The sequence below is a fragment of the Saccoglossus kowalevskii genome, chromosome 6, assembly GCF_978046115.1.
Source record: "Saccoglossus kowalevskii chromosome 6, keSacKowa6.1, whole genome shotgun sequence".
Lineage (NCBI taxonomy): Eukaryota > Metazoa > Hemichordata > Enteropneusta > Harrimaniidae > Saccoglossus > Saccoglossus kowalevskii.
In genome coordinates, this window is record NC_140646.1 from 14,029,399 (window position 1) to 14,045,822 (window position 16,424).

At 33.9% G+C, this 16,424-nt stretch overlaps 1 protein-coding gene across 4 annotated transcripts in view; it reads left to right on the plus strand.

The window, feature by feature from the left end:
- LOC100369755 (putative phospholipid-transporting ATPase IIB) overlaps positions 1-16,424 on the plus strand; it is a 44,738-nt gene that overhangs the window by 15,836 nt on the left and 12,478 nt on the right. For all 4 annotated transcript variants that reach the window (XM_085500075.1, XM_085500076.1, XM_085500077.1 and 1 more), the window contains 9 exons: positions 4,736-4,906; positions 5,964-6,114; positions 7,852-7,965; positions 11,101-11,268; positions 11,378-11,429; positions 13,365-13,459; positions 14,833-14,986; positions 15,272-15,438; positions 16,296-16,366. In XM_085500075.1, coding sequence (XP_085356201.1) covers positions 4,736-4,906; positions 5,964-6,114; positions 7,852-7,965; positions 11,101-11,268; positions 11,378-11,429; positions 13,365-13,459; positions 14,833-14,986; positions 15,272-15,438; positions 16,296-16,366 — 1,143 coding nt within the window. The remainder of the gene's footprint in view (positions 1-4,735; positions 4,907-5,963; positions 6,115-7,851; positions 7,966-11,100; positions 11,269-11,377; positions 11,430-13,364; positions 13,460-14,832; positions 14,987-15,271; positions 15,439-16,295; positions 16,367-16,424) is intronic.

Consider the following 16,424-nt stretch of genomic DNA (forward strand, 5'->3'; position numbering starts at 1 on the left):
GAATTATCAATTTGATCCAAAATGAACAAAGAAATTATAGTAAATACATAAAAATTGGCAAAAGACTGAAATATTGATTCTGCACTAACTGATGATGCATAGAATCTCACGCTTAAACAAGGGTGACATAAAAACTATTCCACAGTGTGCATTAATTCAAATTCTTGCAGGATAATGGGCCATCAGTAATAAAGTGTTCACAGGTGGTTTTTCAAGATGACCAACTAACATAATATGAAATTGTGTTGTCTGTATACATTTTCAAATGAGAATCTGTGAAAGATTATTAACCTGAGTGATTTTTTAAACCTTAATATAAGGCCATTTTAAATAAGCAATTAACCTTTTCACCACCAGTTCCCTCTTTTCATCACAAATTCACAAAATAGTCCTATTAGTAGTCTGTACTTTCCTTCAGAAGATTGGAACAAAAAAAGCAAAATTTTTTCAAGTAATAACTGAAAATTGATTCTCATATTTAAAAAAAAAATAATAAAGAATACAAAAAAAATTTTTAGAAAAATTTAGATGAGTCTGGTGGTGAGAGGTTAATTAATCTACAGTAAAATACTTTATTTTAGCTAAAAAAACTTTTTGTTTGTTTTGTATGGAGTTTATTTTCACTGATTTTTGATGAGTTGAAAGTAAACTTCAGCGAAAATATGTCCAAGTGAAAATGGAATACATTACGGTATTTTTAATATGCAAATTGAGTCATTATTTCATAATGTAAAACCAAATCACTCATGTCATTGTAAAATACAAAATTGATGAGTTTATTATAAATTAAAGCCAATTTTTGTCACCTTTTGCAAATTTGAACTTCAGACTGGGTGTGGTGTATATACACTCCAGAAATCTGGAACCAAATCTCCTCCATATGTGACATACTTGCGCAAAAAATAGCAAATAGACATTTTAACATGTTATGGTAAATCTTTTTTTTTTTAATCCTTCCACTAAGCTTGTCATTAAAATCTGGTGCGTAGTTATTTTAATATTATTACTGTATTTGTTCTATTAGAAGAACATCTCCAAATGAAGCACATATAATTCAAAAATTTCATTAAAATATTACTCATATTTACCATAGAAACACCTCTGTAATTTACTTAAGTGTATGCGCTACTAATAAAGCAAATACAGTATAAGTTATTTGTATTCACAAATATTTCCTAATATTATATTGTATTGATGCATTGGAAATTTGTTGTGGCTGGCAGTCACTTTTTTTGCCAAAAAACAGCTGTAGTTATTTGTGTCAACAACTGTGTTTCAGACATTTAGTACAGTGTACATGTAATATGAAACACACACACACACATGCCTGGTACGTGCCATTTTTTTTTTTTTTTTTTACACTTTCTTAGTTCCTCTGAAGCTTTTGTAGTACCGGGTATTATGGTAAAATTACTGAACATAATAAATATATATATACATTAATAAATAAATAAATAAACAAGTATGTCTCATTTCTGAGCGCACACTATACATGTAACCCTGTATTTATTATTCATGTTCCAGACACAACACAATCCATAATTATATGGCAACACTCTGGGGTACCCTTGTTAATGCATATTGATGGGACGTTTATATAATAACCTTTCAGCTTGACATACAGACATAGTGTACTGTGAGACAATTTGTCCTGAATACTGTAAAATAATTTATTTTAGCTTGAAATCATTTTCAATGAAAAGACTTTTTGGGTGTTTTGTATGGAATTTATTTTCACTGATTTTCGACAAGTTGAATGTAAAATATAGAAAAAAAGGTATATTCACTGGATTTTATTTTCACTGAATCATTCCTTCAGCGAAAATTTATTCCAAGCGAAAATAAAGTATTTTACAGTAATATCCTAAGAGAATAATATCCTGCTATGTGTCTGCTATTGATAAGGTTGTTGTATATTTTACTATTCTTATAATACTATCGTATACCGTGTTCACCCTGACATCTCCTACACCACTGTAGTTCACATTGGTGTAAAAATAGTTTAATAAAAAATGGATGTGACTACAATATTATTGTCTTCTAAATGGATAGTACCGTATATTCATAGACTTCAAGGTCTATGGTATATTGTGACATTGTGGTGCATGCATGCATGTATCGATAGTCATACAGTTACAGATAGAGCTGTCCACTGGGATATGTTGATGTGACATTAATTTACTCTTGTAAATGTATGTATATGTACATCAGAAATGAATGGATTGATTGATTGTCCTGTGTCTGTGTCCTTTTTTTAAATTCTTCTTCAAAAGCCTAATAATGTTTATATTTACTAGGCAAGCATATTCGAACCTTAAAGTGCCTGTAAAATAGCTGCTATTTTCACGCCTAAAATTATCCATTGATACATAAATATTATTAATTTTTATGTTTCTAAGCATAAATTATTTTTTTAAGTGAAAAAATGCATTTTAAACTCAGTCTACGACAACTTTATTTTTGAGTTTTTTAAAAAGAGGCTCCTTATTAGCTTCTTATTTGCATACAGAAATTCCCCCTGTGACGTCAGAAGGGGAACTTGCTTGGCAGCTTGCATTGCCAATATGTGTATATAAGACAAATTTCTTGTGCAGTTTTCTCATCTTTGACTAAACTGTCGCTGGACCCTGGCACTGGAAAAAAATCAAATTTGACGCCTGGACAAGTGCGTGAAAGGTGCCAGTCTCACCGTGCTGTTTAATTGGATAACAAAAATAATTGATTGTATGAAAGGAAAATTTGCCAATGCGAAAAAATACATTGAACAATTTTTTTTATCAATTTATTTTTATTGAAAGATATGGTGTATATGTCATATCAGCTAAAGATTTAGATACAGAAAAAATCTTTTTCCTCGCTAGATTGCTACTTGTGTCAACCCATTTTATTTTGTAATATTATTAAAAATTGATGACTGGAATATCTTGTCATATCATATCATATTTTTGTGTTATTTAATTCAAAATGGTAGACTGACCAAATCAGTGAAACATAATTATCACAACCACATTTTCTGTTTTCGGTAAAAATAATTTGCATCTACAGTCAAACCTGTGTTGACGGCCACCTGCATACAGCGGCCACCTGCCTATAGCGGTCACAACTAAACAGTCCCTACAAAATTTACATGTAAAGTACCCGTATATAGCGACCACCTGTCTAACGCGGCCAACGGCCCGGCTTAAGCGGCCGCAGTGATCAGTTGAACTGCATATAACGGACATAGTTCCTGGATGTCTTGCAGAGTACTGCCTTCAACCTCAGACAACTAATAAGCTCCAAAGATCACAAAGGATAAAGTTAGCACATTTTCACACCTTTCATTCAAGCTATGGCTTCGGTAATTATGTTTTATTCAGTTTACCACGGCCAGTACACAGTACCGGTGGTCTGGGAATGCCAAAAACATAATTAAAAACATGCTGTCATTAATGTTTTGTCGAAATATGTATACCACGGGAATTACTTGGACAAAAGTGCTTTGTACCAGGGGTTTTGTTCAATGAATTGAGCAACCACAACGATGACGACCCGCAAATGTTTTGTGAATCGCTGGGGCACAGTCCCTATGTGGCCGGGGTGAATCGGAATGCCGACAGTAAATCCCCTATTGAATTGATTAGCAACAAAAAAACATAACAACTCACTTGTTATTTAGTATCGATATTTATTCACTTTGAACTCCTATAAATATCGACAAATATGCATGTAACTGGAACTGATAGCAAAAAGGGAAAAAATCAACACAACGGCCATGCCTGTTGTTTTTTCCATCCAAATAAATTATGCTAATTAGCCTTGCGCATGTGCGTTCTTGTTCTTCCGGGGTTATGATAACTCGGGTCAAAAAGTAGAGTCGTTTCCGTTACTGTGTATCGATCACTGTGAGGGAATGTGTGTGCAGTATCTGCTCATTGTCAAACTAAATTCGTTCAACAATTTTTTTTTCGGTCGCTACTGCCTTGGTACATGTAACAATAGATGCTTTTAACAATGATGTTAAATTAACCTCAGTTCGCCAGCCAAAGTCGCCAGGCATATTTCACATGTTTCTATTGTTGCAGCAGTACAATAACATGGAAGTCGCCCAGATTGCGCAAAGTAATGTTTTGAGGGATCAGTCATTTTGCAAGTGAGTTAGGTGAGGACGATTTTTGAAAAAAATAAACAAAATATTAAGGGAATTGTGATTGGGTGGCCACTATGGACAGGTTTGACTGTATATTAAAGTCATCTACAGAAAATTATTTTAAGTGCAAGCTCACCATAATTTCACTATGTTACTGCATCATAGGAAAATCCTAGATTCATGGATAGTGTTCCTTTACTAATATGACTACTGTATTCATTTCAGATTAAATTCAGAAGATGATTCTTTGAGTGCAAGCTCACCATAGTTTCACTATGTTACTGCATCATAGGAAAACCCTAAATTCATGGATAGTGTTCCTTTACTAATATGACTACTGTATTCATTTCAGATTAAATTCAGAAGATGATTCTTTGAGTGCAAGCTCACCATAGTTTCACTATGTTACTGCATCATAGGAAAACCCTAAATTCATGGATAGTGTTCCTTTACTAATATGACTACTGTATTCATTTCAGATTAAATTCAGAAGATGATTCTTTGAGTGCAAGCTCACCATAGTTTCACTATGTTACTGCATCATAGGAAAACCCTAAATTCATGGATAGTGTTCCTTTACTAATATGACTACTGTATTCATTTCAGATTAAATTCAGAAGATGATTCTTCATCATTAGATGAAGTACCACTAATGATGGCAGAGGACGGTATTGACAGTGAGAATGATAGTTTGACAAAATCTAGAAAACAACGTAGAACATACGGTAGCACAATATCATGGCTTCTATGTTGCGGCTGGAAAGACAATCTTTACAGGTAGGGAAAAAGGGTAATATGTAAACAAAAAACAAAAAAATCGCATGATAAATAAATATGTACAATATCACCAATAGATTTGTCTGCGGTTCACATTTCGTATTTGCTCTCGTAGATTGTGCGCTTACCTAGATGTAATAGGTAAAAAAAAAAACGATACACCTGGAGCTGAGAATATCAAATATAAATTATTGTCACTTCTTAATAGATTTTGAGCATGTGAGTGATCACATGTCAAAGTATGCATACATAAATTTATTTCCTCATTATACAAAATTAAATTTTGCCAATTATTAATGAAAAATAATTACTGCATTATATATGTTCATTTTATATTCGTTGCGGAGTTATCATTATTGCAACATATCCAGATGTACATTTATCAATGTGTATATTTGCTTTCAACCCACAGCGCTGTCAGAGTGCCCGTTATTTACATTCATCCGCTGCTCACTCGAATGCTGCCATGATTCTTGCTATAGTAAACTAGGGATGTATACATCAGACATTTTTCATATCATATATTCACATATGGTGACAAAATTAAGATTTTTTGTTTTAGCATTTTTTAAGCAGTCTTAGTGAAAATTGTTGTTTTTCTCATTTCTCCTTTGAACAGTTTTTTTTTTTCATTAAATCTGACGACCAACCTTGACAGCCATATTTATGTTTGTATTGTATACATTTGACCTTGTTATTAGACAGCTATTTGACCAAAATAAATAGTAACATTACAAATAAGAGAACCAAATCTAAATTCAACATTATCTTATGTGCTGCTGACTACATTTACTTTGAAAAATAAATTTAAAATACATTTCTTTATGACGAAAAGTTGTTTACATGATTATTTTGTCATAGTGGCCACTCAGTTTTGGGGAAAACACTACTGTATACAATAGAAGCGTGTTTTTGTGATCACACTTTGTATTTTCTCATCTGTAATCTGGCTGTCTCAAGTGCTGTTGGTGGTCCAGTGTAAGCAGTCTGAAATTCTTCATTGTAACTACATGCTTGTACTTGTAGGACAATGATCTCTTGTTATTTGTATTGGCAGATATCTGGGATCACTTGAACAAAAATGTATCAAGAAAAAGGAACCAAAACCCAGGACAGTTCCAATAGGAAGGCGGGCAGTCTATCAAGAAAAATATCCAGCAAATATCATAAGAAATCAGAAATATAGTGTATTTTCATTTATACCCCTGGTAAGTCTACAATATAGTGTATTTTCATTTATACCCCTGGTAAGTCTACAATATAGTGTATTTTCATTTATACCCCTGGTAAGTCTACAGTATAGTGTATTTTCATTTATACCCCTGGTATGTCTACAGTATAGTGTATTTTCATTTATACCCCTGGTAAGTCTACAGTATAGTGTATTTTCATTTATACCCCTGGTAAGTCTACAATATAGTCTATTTAAGGGATAAAATACTGCCACTGTTGGGTATACTGTGAAATATTGTGCAATTCACAACATGTATACGCAAGCTGCAGAGGCGTGAGTGCATATACAGAGTTGATTGTGCAATATTACTTTGTACTTGTATACCCAACTGCTTTGATGGATTTTTGCTGTTATAATAGCCGAATATGAATGGTATATAATGGCGTCAACAAGTGATATGTTAAAGCGCTGAAAAACATGCACAGATACAATATAACATCTGAAATGATTATTGAAATGGGTTCTGGGACTAGCATACAGCAGTTTTAGATCCATCAAGCAGTCTGTGACAAAATAATATTTTTGTCGCTTTCAGTTGACAGCAAAATTAACTCCAACATGTACTTCTAAACTATAAAAAAAAATACATGTTGTATTGTCAGTGGAACTATGGCTTGCATAATCAAAAACACACTTCTGACCAATCAGAATAGTGTATTCGGACAATTAAAATAATAGTATAATATCCTTGACAATTTACATGTAATATAACTATGTACACGTATTTATAAGGTATAGTCCAAGACCCTACAATACCTAAATGCAACTACTTACATAGTTGAAAATGAATGGTATGACAAGTCACTTAATAATTAATAATTATTTTGTCATCTATTAAATTAGGTATGATAAGAGTTTGGAGTTTGTTTTGTTACTCCGAACCAATTTTGCGACAAATTTTTGCTAGTCAGTGAAAACTACAAAGTGTTATAGCGTTATGAAAATTTTACTGGGTCCTAAAGACAATGATGCGACTTTCCCAAAATATTGTTCCCTTGAATGTCATTATCAAATACCAAAAATTCTTAGCAGTGGATATTATGAACGTTTCACAGTATTTACTGTCTTGAGTTTATGTCTTCAGATGTGTCTGCTAAGGGCAATGTGTAGTAGCTTTGCGGTGAGTGGCTTTCGCGGTAATTGGGTTTCGTATCTGTAGGGTTTCGCGGGGAGTAGGGCTTTGTCTCAGTAACTGGTCCATTCATCCTTGTTGGGAATTAACGTTTTATGTTTCTTCAACAACTGGCACTATTCTGGAAATACCATCTGAGCAGGAGTTCCAAAATAAGACCCATGCTCTGATAATGCATCTAGTTTCAAAGACCAATAAACATTACCATTATGATCTTATTGATGTTGCAAAGGATAGTTGAATATTGTTTATTGAAATTAATAATCCCCATAACCGTTTTCCAATATAGATAAATTGTAGTACGTAATAAACTGTATAACTCAGTCTCAACAATGAAAAAAAGGAATGTATTTATTTACACTATTTATACTTATTTATTATACTTTTATTGCTACTGTACTGATAGAAATACTGTCTGTATTTCTAAAGATGCAATAAATATTATTATTATTTTACAATATAACATAATTTAACATGTGTTCAAAATATAGCATGTGGAGAAAACGATTGTTGTATGTGAGTGTTCTCTTAATAGTGTTTCCATCATTTACTTATTTTTTTTTTTCTGTTTGATTATAGGTGCTATACAATCAGTTCAAGTTCTTCCTCAATCTTTATTTCTTAGTTGTTGCTCTATCACAGTTCATACCAGCAGTGAGGATAGGATATCTGTATACTTACTGGTTACCTTTAGTAAGTGAACATATTCCTGTAAATTATGTGTTTGTTTTTAATTTCGCTATCCTGTTTATAAGTGAATTTCACTAATTTAAATCAATATGAACTTGTAGAACTTAAAAATAGAACTCATTGGTTTCCCTGCCAAGTTTGTGAATTTAAAACCCAGTGAAATTGCTCAAAATATCAAAGTAATAAAATTAAATGTCAGTGAAAATCAATAGTTTGACAATATTCACTTGCTTCGTAATATATTCAGTAATAAATATTAATAAATAATAATTAAATATTCACTTGCTTGCTCTCTCTGTAGAAAAATATTTTTTAGTAGTTGCAGGGATATTACTATTAAAATTAAAAGAGATCTGAGGAGCTACTTTATCCTCTGTGTGAAGCTCAAGGGAGCTCCGCACTATATTCAAATTTATGCAAGATTACTCTTTCCTGAAAGCTTGTACATTTGTACATTTTTAGGACAATGTAGCATGGTTTCTATGTGACCTGTTTCTTGGCGTCCGGTAAATGATTTGTTTGGTAATAAAAACAAAACATTCCGTTAAAATCCTATTATAAACCGCATACGTAATAGTAACCGCACCCCGATTTCGGCTTCAGTGTTAAAGAGTTTTCAACAAAAATTGAAAACATGAAAAGTACCTATTACTGACTGACTTTGTTTCAACCAGCTGGTTCCTAATCCTATTCATTTGTTTCGACAACGTGCCTAAAAATATTCACACCTCTTTATTGTTCAGTAGTGTTAGAATGTCAAACGCGCAGTAAAACTGCTTTTGTTCTTGTGACAACTTTTGTCAATACTCCTTATGAATACGTCCGTGTGTTGCAAGTTTTCGACAATGAGCTGTTATCACCGAAAAACTGTTAAATGTTTTTTCAATGCTCAGTTTATCTTTCGAAAACAACTAATTTCTTGATTTAAAAAAAAAAGTGATGTCGTTTTCCCATGGAAATCAAAGCCAAAAGATCGCACTACATTATCAGTAAATCTTTTCCGGGTTTCAGTCACCATGAAGTCGGTGACCTGTCATTAAAATATTTAAATGAACCAAGGTAATTTGAACACGTGGGCACCATCCAGCATTTTGATTGGTTAATTAGCGACTTGACCTATCTGGTCAAGTAACGTGTGCATTCAAACTACATGGCGGATGTCGTATCGCATCGATCGTTTACATGTGACCGAAATAATTCGCTTACGGTGAAACTAAGTTGAATTTTACTTGCATTTGATAACAATTCAACGAATTTATTTTTCGTGCGTTATTATAATCACTACTGAGTAATAATCAACAATTTCAACACTTCGAAAACAAGTAAGGTACCATACTTTTTTAGTGCTTGTTTTTATTAGCTCCGCTGTCGACTTTGTCGAGTGGAGCTTATCATATGAGTGATTGTCCATCGTCCGTCGTCGTCGTCGTCCGTGTCAATGTTTTACTTTTTCGACTTCTTCTTGAAAACTACAAGCCTGAATGCTTTGATACTTGGTGTATATGTACCTTGGGTAGACCTCTCTCAGATTTGTTCATTTCATGATGATATCTTCAATTCTCTAATTTTGGTGAATATTTTTGTCATTTTTAGTAAAAAGTGATATTTTCGACTTCTTGTTGAAAACCGCAAGTGCAATTGCTTTGATATTACATATATAGGTACTACATGTGGACCTCTCTCAGATTTGTTCATTTTGTAATGATATCTTTAATTCTCTAATTTTGGTGAATATTTTTGTCATTTTTGGTAAAAAGTGATATTTTCGACTTCTTGTTGAAAACCGCAAGTCCAATTGCTTTGATATTACATATATAGGTACTACATGTCGACCTCTCTCAGATTTGTTCATTTTGTAATGATATCTTCAATTCTCTAATTTTGGTGAATATTTTTGTAATTTTTGGTAAAAAGTGATATTTTTGACTTCTTGTTGAAAACCGCAAGTCCAATTGCTTTGATATTACATATATAGGTACTACATGTGGACCTCTCTCAGATTTGTTCATTTTGTAATGATATCTTTAATTCTCTAATTTCGGTGAATATTTTTGTAATTTTTGGTAAAAAGTGATATTTTCGACTTCTTGTTGAAAACCGCAAGTCCAATTGCTTTGATATTACATATATAGGTACTACATGTCGACCTCTCTCAGATTTGTTCATTTCATAATGATATCTTTAATTCTCTAATTTTGATGAATATTTTTGTAATTTTTGGTAAAAAGTGATATTTTCGACTTCTTGTTGAAAACCGCAAGTCCAATTGCTTTGATATATTATACATATAGGTACTACATGTGGACCTCTCTCAGATTTGTTCATTTTCTAATGATATCTTCTGTTCTTTAATTGCCATGTGCATTGCTAACAGCGGAGCTATCTCAGCCGACAGGCTGCTTGTTTAAAACTCCAGTCAGAATATACTTTCCATTGCGAAGAAAATTAAAAAAATAAATGCATATTACATTAAATATACTGAGTATTTTTTTTCATGTGAACAGTTTTTGTGTGACGTGACGCTTATCGCTCTTCCCTGACATCTAAATTGGAGTTACGCTTATATTCGAAAGATTGTACGGTGTATTGTTTGTTTTGTGCAAGTGATGTGGGAAAAAATGACCACGCCCATTCAGTGATTGCAATATGTACGTAATAGAAACCGCACCCCAAACTTGAGCTGTTGATCCCAATTTTTTATTTGATACATTGTAATATAAACCGCGGTTTTTAATAGGATTTTAACGGTAGTAGATTGCACTGAAATAACTTGTATGTTGCCGATAAAATAGAACTACCGGTATGCATCTTTGATAAATCTAGGTCAGAAGTTCAAACTGTGTGAATATAATTATAGTAGCAAGACATGTTCATGAACTGGGAAATCCTTGACAAGACGTGATCGGCTCCATGAATTTGAACCAATTTCTTTTAATTTAATTTAATTTTAAAACACGGATTTCTGGTAGGTACTCTTTATTGGGTGACCTCATTAAAAGCTCATTAGTCAAATCCCGTAGCTCCACAGGAGACGAGGTAGCTCCTTGGATCTCCAAGGATACTGGTCCAGAAATTGCTGGTTTGATTTTGATCCCCTCAATCTGTACTATTAAAACATGGATTTTGTTCATTTTTTAGGGTTTCGTAATTTTCGTCACCATGTGCAGAGAGGCTGTAGATGATTTCCGTCGATACCGACGGGACCGGGAAGTCAATAGTCAGCTTTTTAGTAAACTAACAAAGACAGGCATAATAAAAATCCCAAGCTCTGACATCAAAGTGTCGGATATTATTATAATTGGCAAGGTAAGGGGTCTCTTCATATTTATTTCCAAGTTTAATATCATGTCTCTGTAGTCTGTATGTTCATGTTCATGCATGACTTGTCAATGTAATGTCTTTTTGTTTTATTTAGAATCAACGTGTACCAGCTGATATGGTTTTTCTGAGGACAACAGAAAAAACTGGTGAGTATTGGTACTAGACAGGATGAATTGTGATGCACTGTGTTCACTGGTGATTGTGGTATAATATGGGATTTATTCCTTTTGAGGTAACGTGTAAATATTGCCTATGTGGCTGATCTATGAGATCATGCAGTGGTTTATACTATATATATGGGATTATACAGTGGTTGATCTATGGGACCATACAATGGTTGGTCAATATGATCATATAATGGTTGGTCTGGGATCATACAATGGTCAGTCTATGGGATCATACAATGGTCAGTCTATGGGATCATACAGTGGTTGGTCTATGGGATCATACAGTGGTTTGTCTATGGGATCATACAGTGGTTGGTCTATGGAATCATACAGTGGTTGGTCTATGGGATCATACAATGGTTAGTCTATGGGATCATACAATGGTTAGTCTATGGGATCATACAATGGTTAGTCTATGGGATCACACAATGGTTAGTCTAAGGAATCATACAGTGGTTGGTCTATGAGGTCATACAGTCAGTGGTCATTGGGATCAAAAAGTTGTTGGTCTATGGGATCATAAAATGGGTGGTCTATGGGATCATAAAATGGTTAGTCTATGGGATCATACAGTGGTTAATCTATGGGATCATACAGTGGTTAGTCTATGGAATCATACAGTGGTTATTCTATGGGATCATACAATGGTTAGTCTATGGGATCATACAGTGGTTAGTCTATGGGATCATACAATAGTTAGTTTATGTGATCATACAATGGTTAGTCTATGGGATCATGCAATGGTTAGTCTATGGAATCATACAGTGGTTGGTCTATGGGATCATACAATGGTTGGTCTATGAGGTCATACAATGGTTAGTCTATGAGGTCATACAATGGTTAGTCTATGGGATCATACAATGGTTAGTCTATGGGATCATACAATGGTTAATCTATGGGATCATACGGTGGTTAGTCTATGGGATCATACAATGGTTAGTCTATGGGATCATACAGTGGTTAATCTATGGGATCATAAAATGGGTGGTCTATGGGATCATACAGTGGTTAGTCTATGGAATCATACAATGGTTAGTCTATGGGATCATACAGTGGTTAGTCTATGGGATCATACAATGATTAGTCTATGGGATCATACAATGGTTAGTCTATGGGATCATACAATGGTTAGTCTATGGGATCATACAATGGTTAGTCTATGGGATCATACAATGGTTAGTCTATGGGATCATACAATGGTTAGTCTATGGGATCATACAATGGTTAATCTATGGGATCATACGGTGGTTAGTCTATGGGATCATACAATGGTTAGTCTATGGGATCATACAGTGGTTAATCTATGGGATCATAAAATGGGTGGTCTATGGGATCATACAGTGGTTAGTCTATGGAATCATACAATGGTTAGTCTATGGGATCATACAGTGGTTAGTCTATGGGATCATACAATGATTAGTCTATGGGATCATACAATGGTTAGTCTATGGGATCATACAATGGTTAGTCTATGGGATCATACAATGGTTAGTCTATGGGATCATACAATGGTTAGTCTATGGGATCATACAATGGTTAGTCTATGGGATCATACAATGGTTAGTCTATGGGATCATACAGTGGTTGGTCTATGGGATCATACAGTGGTTGGTCTATGGGATCATACAATGGTTGGTCTATGGGATCATACAATGGTTGGTCTATGGGATCATACAATGGTTGGTCTGGGGGTTATACAGTCAGTGGTCATTGGGATCAAAAAGTTGTTGGTCTATGGGATCATAAAATGGGTGGTCTATGGGATCATAAAATTGTTGGTATATGAAATTTCTTGCTGGTTGGTCTATGGGATCATACTGTGTTAGATCTACGAGTTTGTTCTATGTAAAATATTTTTGTTAAAAAGTTTGTTGTGATGTAAAATTATTGAAAATGCTTTTCCTTATTTGTTAGGTTCCTGTTTCATTCGTACGGACCAACTTGACGGTGAAACTGACTGGAAATTAAAATTAGCAATAGGGTCATGTCAGAGGTTACCAAGTGATATGGTGAGTGTTGTATCTTTCCATCTACAAGGTATAAGTAACCACTTTGTACCTACAATTTATATATTTTCTGAAAGCTTGGATGTAAGGGAACTTGGCAACGGAAACAAATAAAAAATTCCTGTTAGTGACGTAAAAATTTCAGCAATTTAGCATGAGTGCTCTGCTTCGTCATGTTAATCTTGAAGTGGATTTACCGTATATCTTTTTGTTAAGCTCAAGGAGATAACTCTGCCAGGTAATCCGTCAAGCAAACATGGTTACCAAACATGTCTGTATTTGTATTCATGAATATGTATATATTGTCACAGTTACATGTAAGGTCATTGGCAGAGGGTGACTATAACTTTGTGAGTCAAAAATATATAAAAAAAATGTTTAAATAAAGGTACTGATTGTCTTTCTGAGTGTCAAAGTCAAGTTTCACAAAATAAAATACATATAATTTGTTCCAAAATTTCGATCAAGACCTGTTGCTAATAAAAAAAAATGGTGTCAATTTGGTCCAAAATTATCCAATCAAATTTTGAAAAAAGCATAAAAATCAATAAAAATGCTCCAAAAAGTTGGTGTTAAAAGATATGGTGATCAAAGAGTTAACCATAATGATTTGTATATATTATTGTGGTCCTTATATTACTCTACTCATATACCATCACAGTGGTGTCACATGATCACTAAATAACAAAACTCCATTGTTGTATTTTATTACTACTTGAAATAAACTGTTACAAGAGTTACGGTATTTAGTTCTGTCATAAAAGTGGTGTACAGGTAACTACAACAAAATATATAAAGATCGTGGTTGACCTTTTCACCACCACACTTTCTTACCCAAATTTTCTGCACTTTTTTTCTAATATTCTTCAATATTTCTGGAAAGGAATCCTAATTTTGAAGCCAACAGACAAAATTTAAGTCAATTTTTAGTTTTTACTCAAAAACAATTTTTTGGCTATTTTTGTCTCTATCTTCTGGAGGAAAGTGCAGACAAACCACAGAACTATTTTGTAATGAAAAGAGGTAACTGGTGGTAAAAAGGTTAATTAAACATAATAAGTCAATGATTCACATATTGTATTATCATATTGAAACAAGCCATTTATGGTTGCTTACTATGTTTCCTGGTGTGTTAACAATTTGTTTTGTAACCTGTAATGAAAAGTCTTATGAAGTTATAAAAATATATTGTTGTCATCCATGTAAGTTATCAATTCAGATGACTAATATTTTTATGAAATAATATTTTAACATGGATTCCAATGGAAATATTTTGAAAATTGTATACTGATATTCTTGTTTTTTAAACAAAAAAATTTTGAAAAAATATTTTGTACTGATTTTGAATTTAAGAATTGTGAAAAACTGTTTTGTAGGATTTGTATGAAATATCCGCTGAAGTGTATGCCGAGAAACCTCAGAAAGATATCCACAGCTTTGTTGGCACTTTTACGAGAGTTGACGGCGGACGACAGGAAGATCCTTTAGGCATTGAGAATACATTATGGGCCAATACAGTTGTGGCATCAGGTAAGAAATATTAACAGCACATAAGTTGTGGGTATTTTTACTGATTCTGATTAAGATTAAATATCAAGGTTGCTAGCTACATTTAAAAATGTACGCCCCTAGAAGTTCATCATCAAGTTTGGTGTACATGTGTATTTCAAATTAATAGGACCATGATTGTGTTTTCATTGCTGTGTGGGCACGTACATGAAGATGAATTCTGTGTTAGAGGATAATGTTGCTATACCTTGATATGTGACTGCATATTGCAGAAACTGGTTACAGTTGCATGTTATATCATTCTAGGTACCGCAGTGGGTATCGTCGTCTATACTGGAAGAGAGACTCGGTCTAGTATGAACACATCACAACCTGCAGCTAAAGTGGGATTACTTGACTTGGAAATTAACAGTCAAACTAAAGTCTTGTTTTTAGCGACAATGATCTTGTCAATTGTTCTCATTGCTCTCAAGGTTAATATGTGCATTTCATTTCAATTGTAAGATTATGGGCTTGTGTTTGTAAATAAGTGGATGTAAAAATAGGTTGATTTAAGGTGGAAAATAAGGTGATCCATTTGAGTGGACATGCATCGATAAATAGGACAATGTGAGTGGAAATTTGATTCGACAAGTGACAACATAGTGCGTATGTAACAATGTGACAAAATTAGTGGCAATGTGAGTAAACATGTGAGGATGTGAGTAAACATGTGAGGATGTGAGTAAACTTGTGAGGATGTGAGTAAGCATGCAGTGATGTGAGTGGACATGCAGCAATGTAAGTAATCATGCGAGGATGTGAGTAAACATGTGAGGATATGAATAAACATGCGAGAGTATGAGTAAACATGTGAGGATATGAGTAAACATGTGAGGATATGAGTACCCATGTGAGGATATGAGTAAACATGTGAGGATATGAGTAAACATGTGAGGATATGAGTAAACATGTGAGGATATGAGTAAACATGTGAGGATGTGAGTAAACATGTGAGGATGTGAGTAAACATGTGAGGATGTGAGTAAGCATGTGAGGATGTGAGTAAGCATGCAGCGATGTGAGTGGACATGCAGCAATGTGAGTAATCATGCAAGGATGTGAGTAAACATGTGAGGATGTGAGTAAACATGTGAGGATGTGAGTAAACATGTGAGGATATGAATAAACATGCACCAATGTGAGTGGACATGCAGCAATGTAAGTAAACATGCGAGGATGTGAGTAAACATGTGAGGATGTGAGTGGACATGCAGCGATGTGGACATGCCAAGAAGTGAGTACTGTTGCTGCAAATAAACACTGACTGTTCTCTCATTGATTTGACTAGGGCTTCAATGGTCCATGGTACAGGTATTTCTTCAGATTTGTCCTGTTGTTTTCTTCAATCATTCCTCTCAGGTGAGTAGATAATTACCAAACCATCATTTCTCTTCGGTGAGTAGGTAATTACCAAACC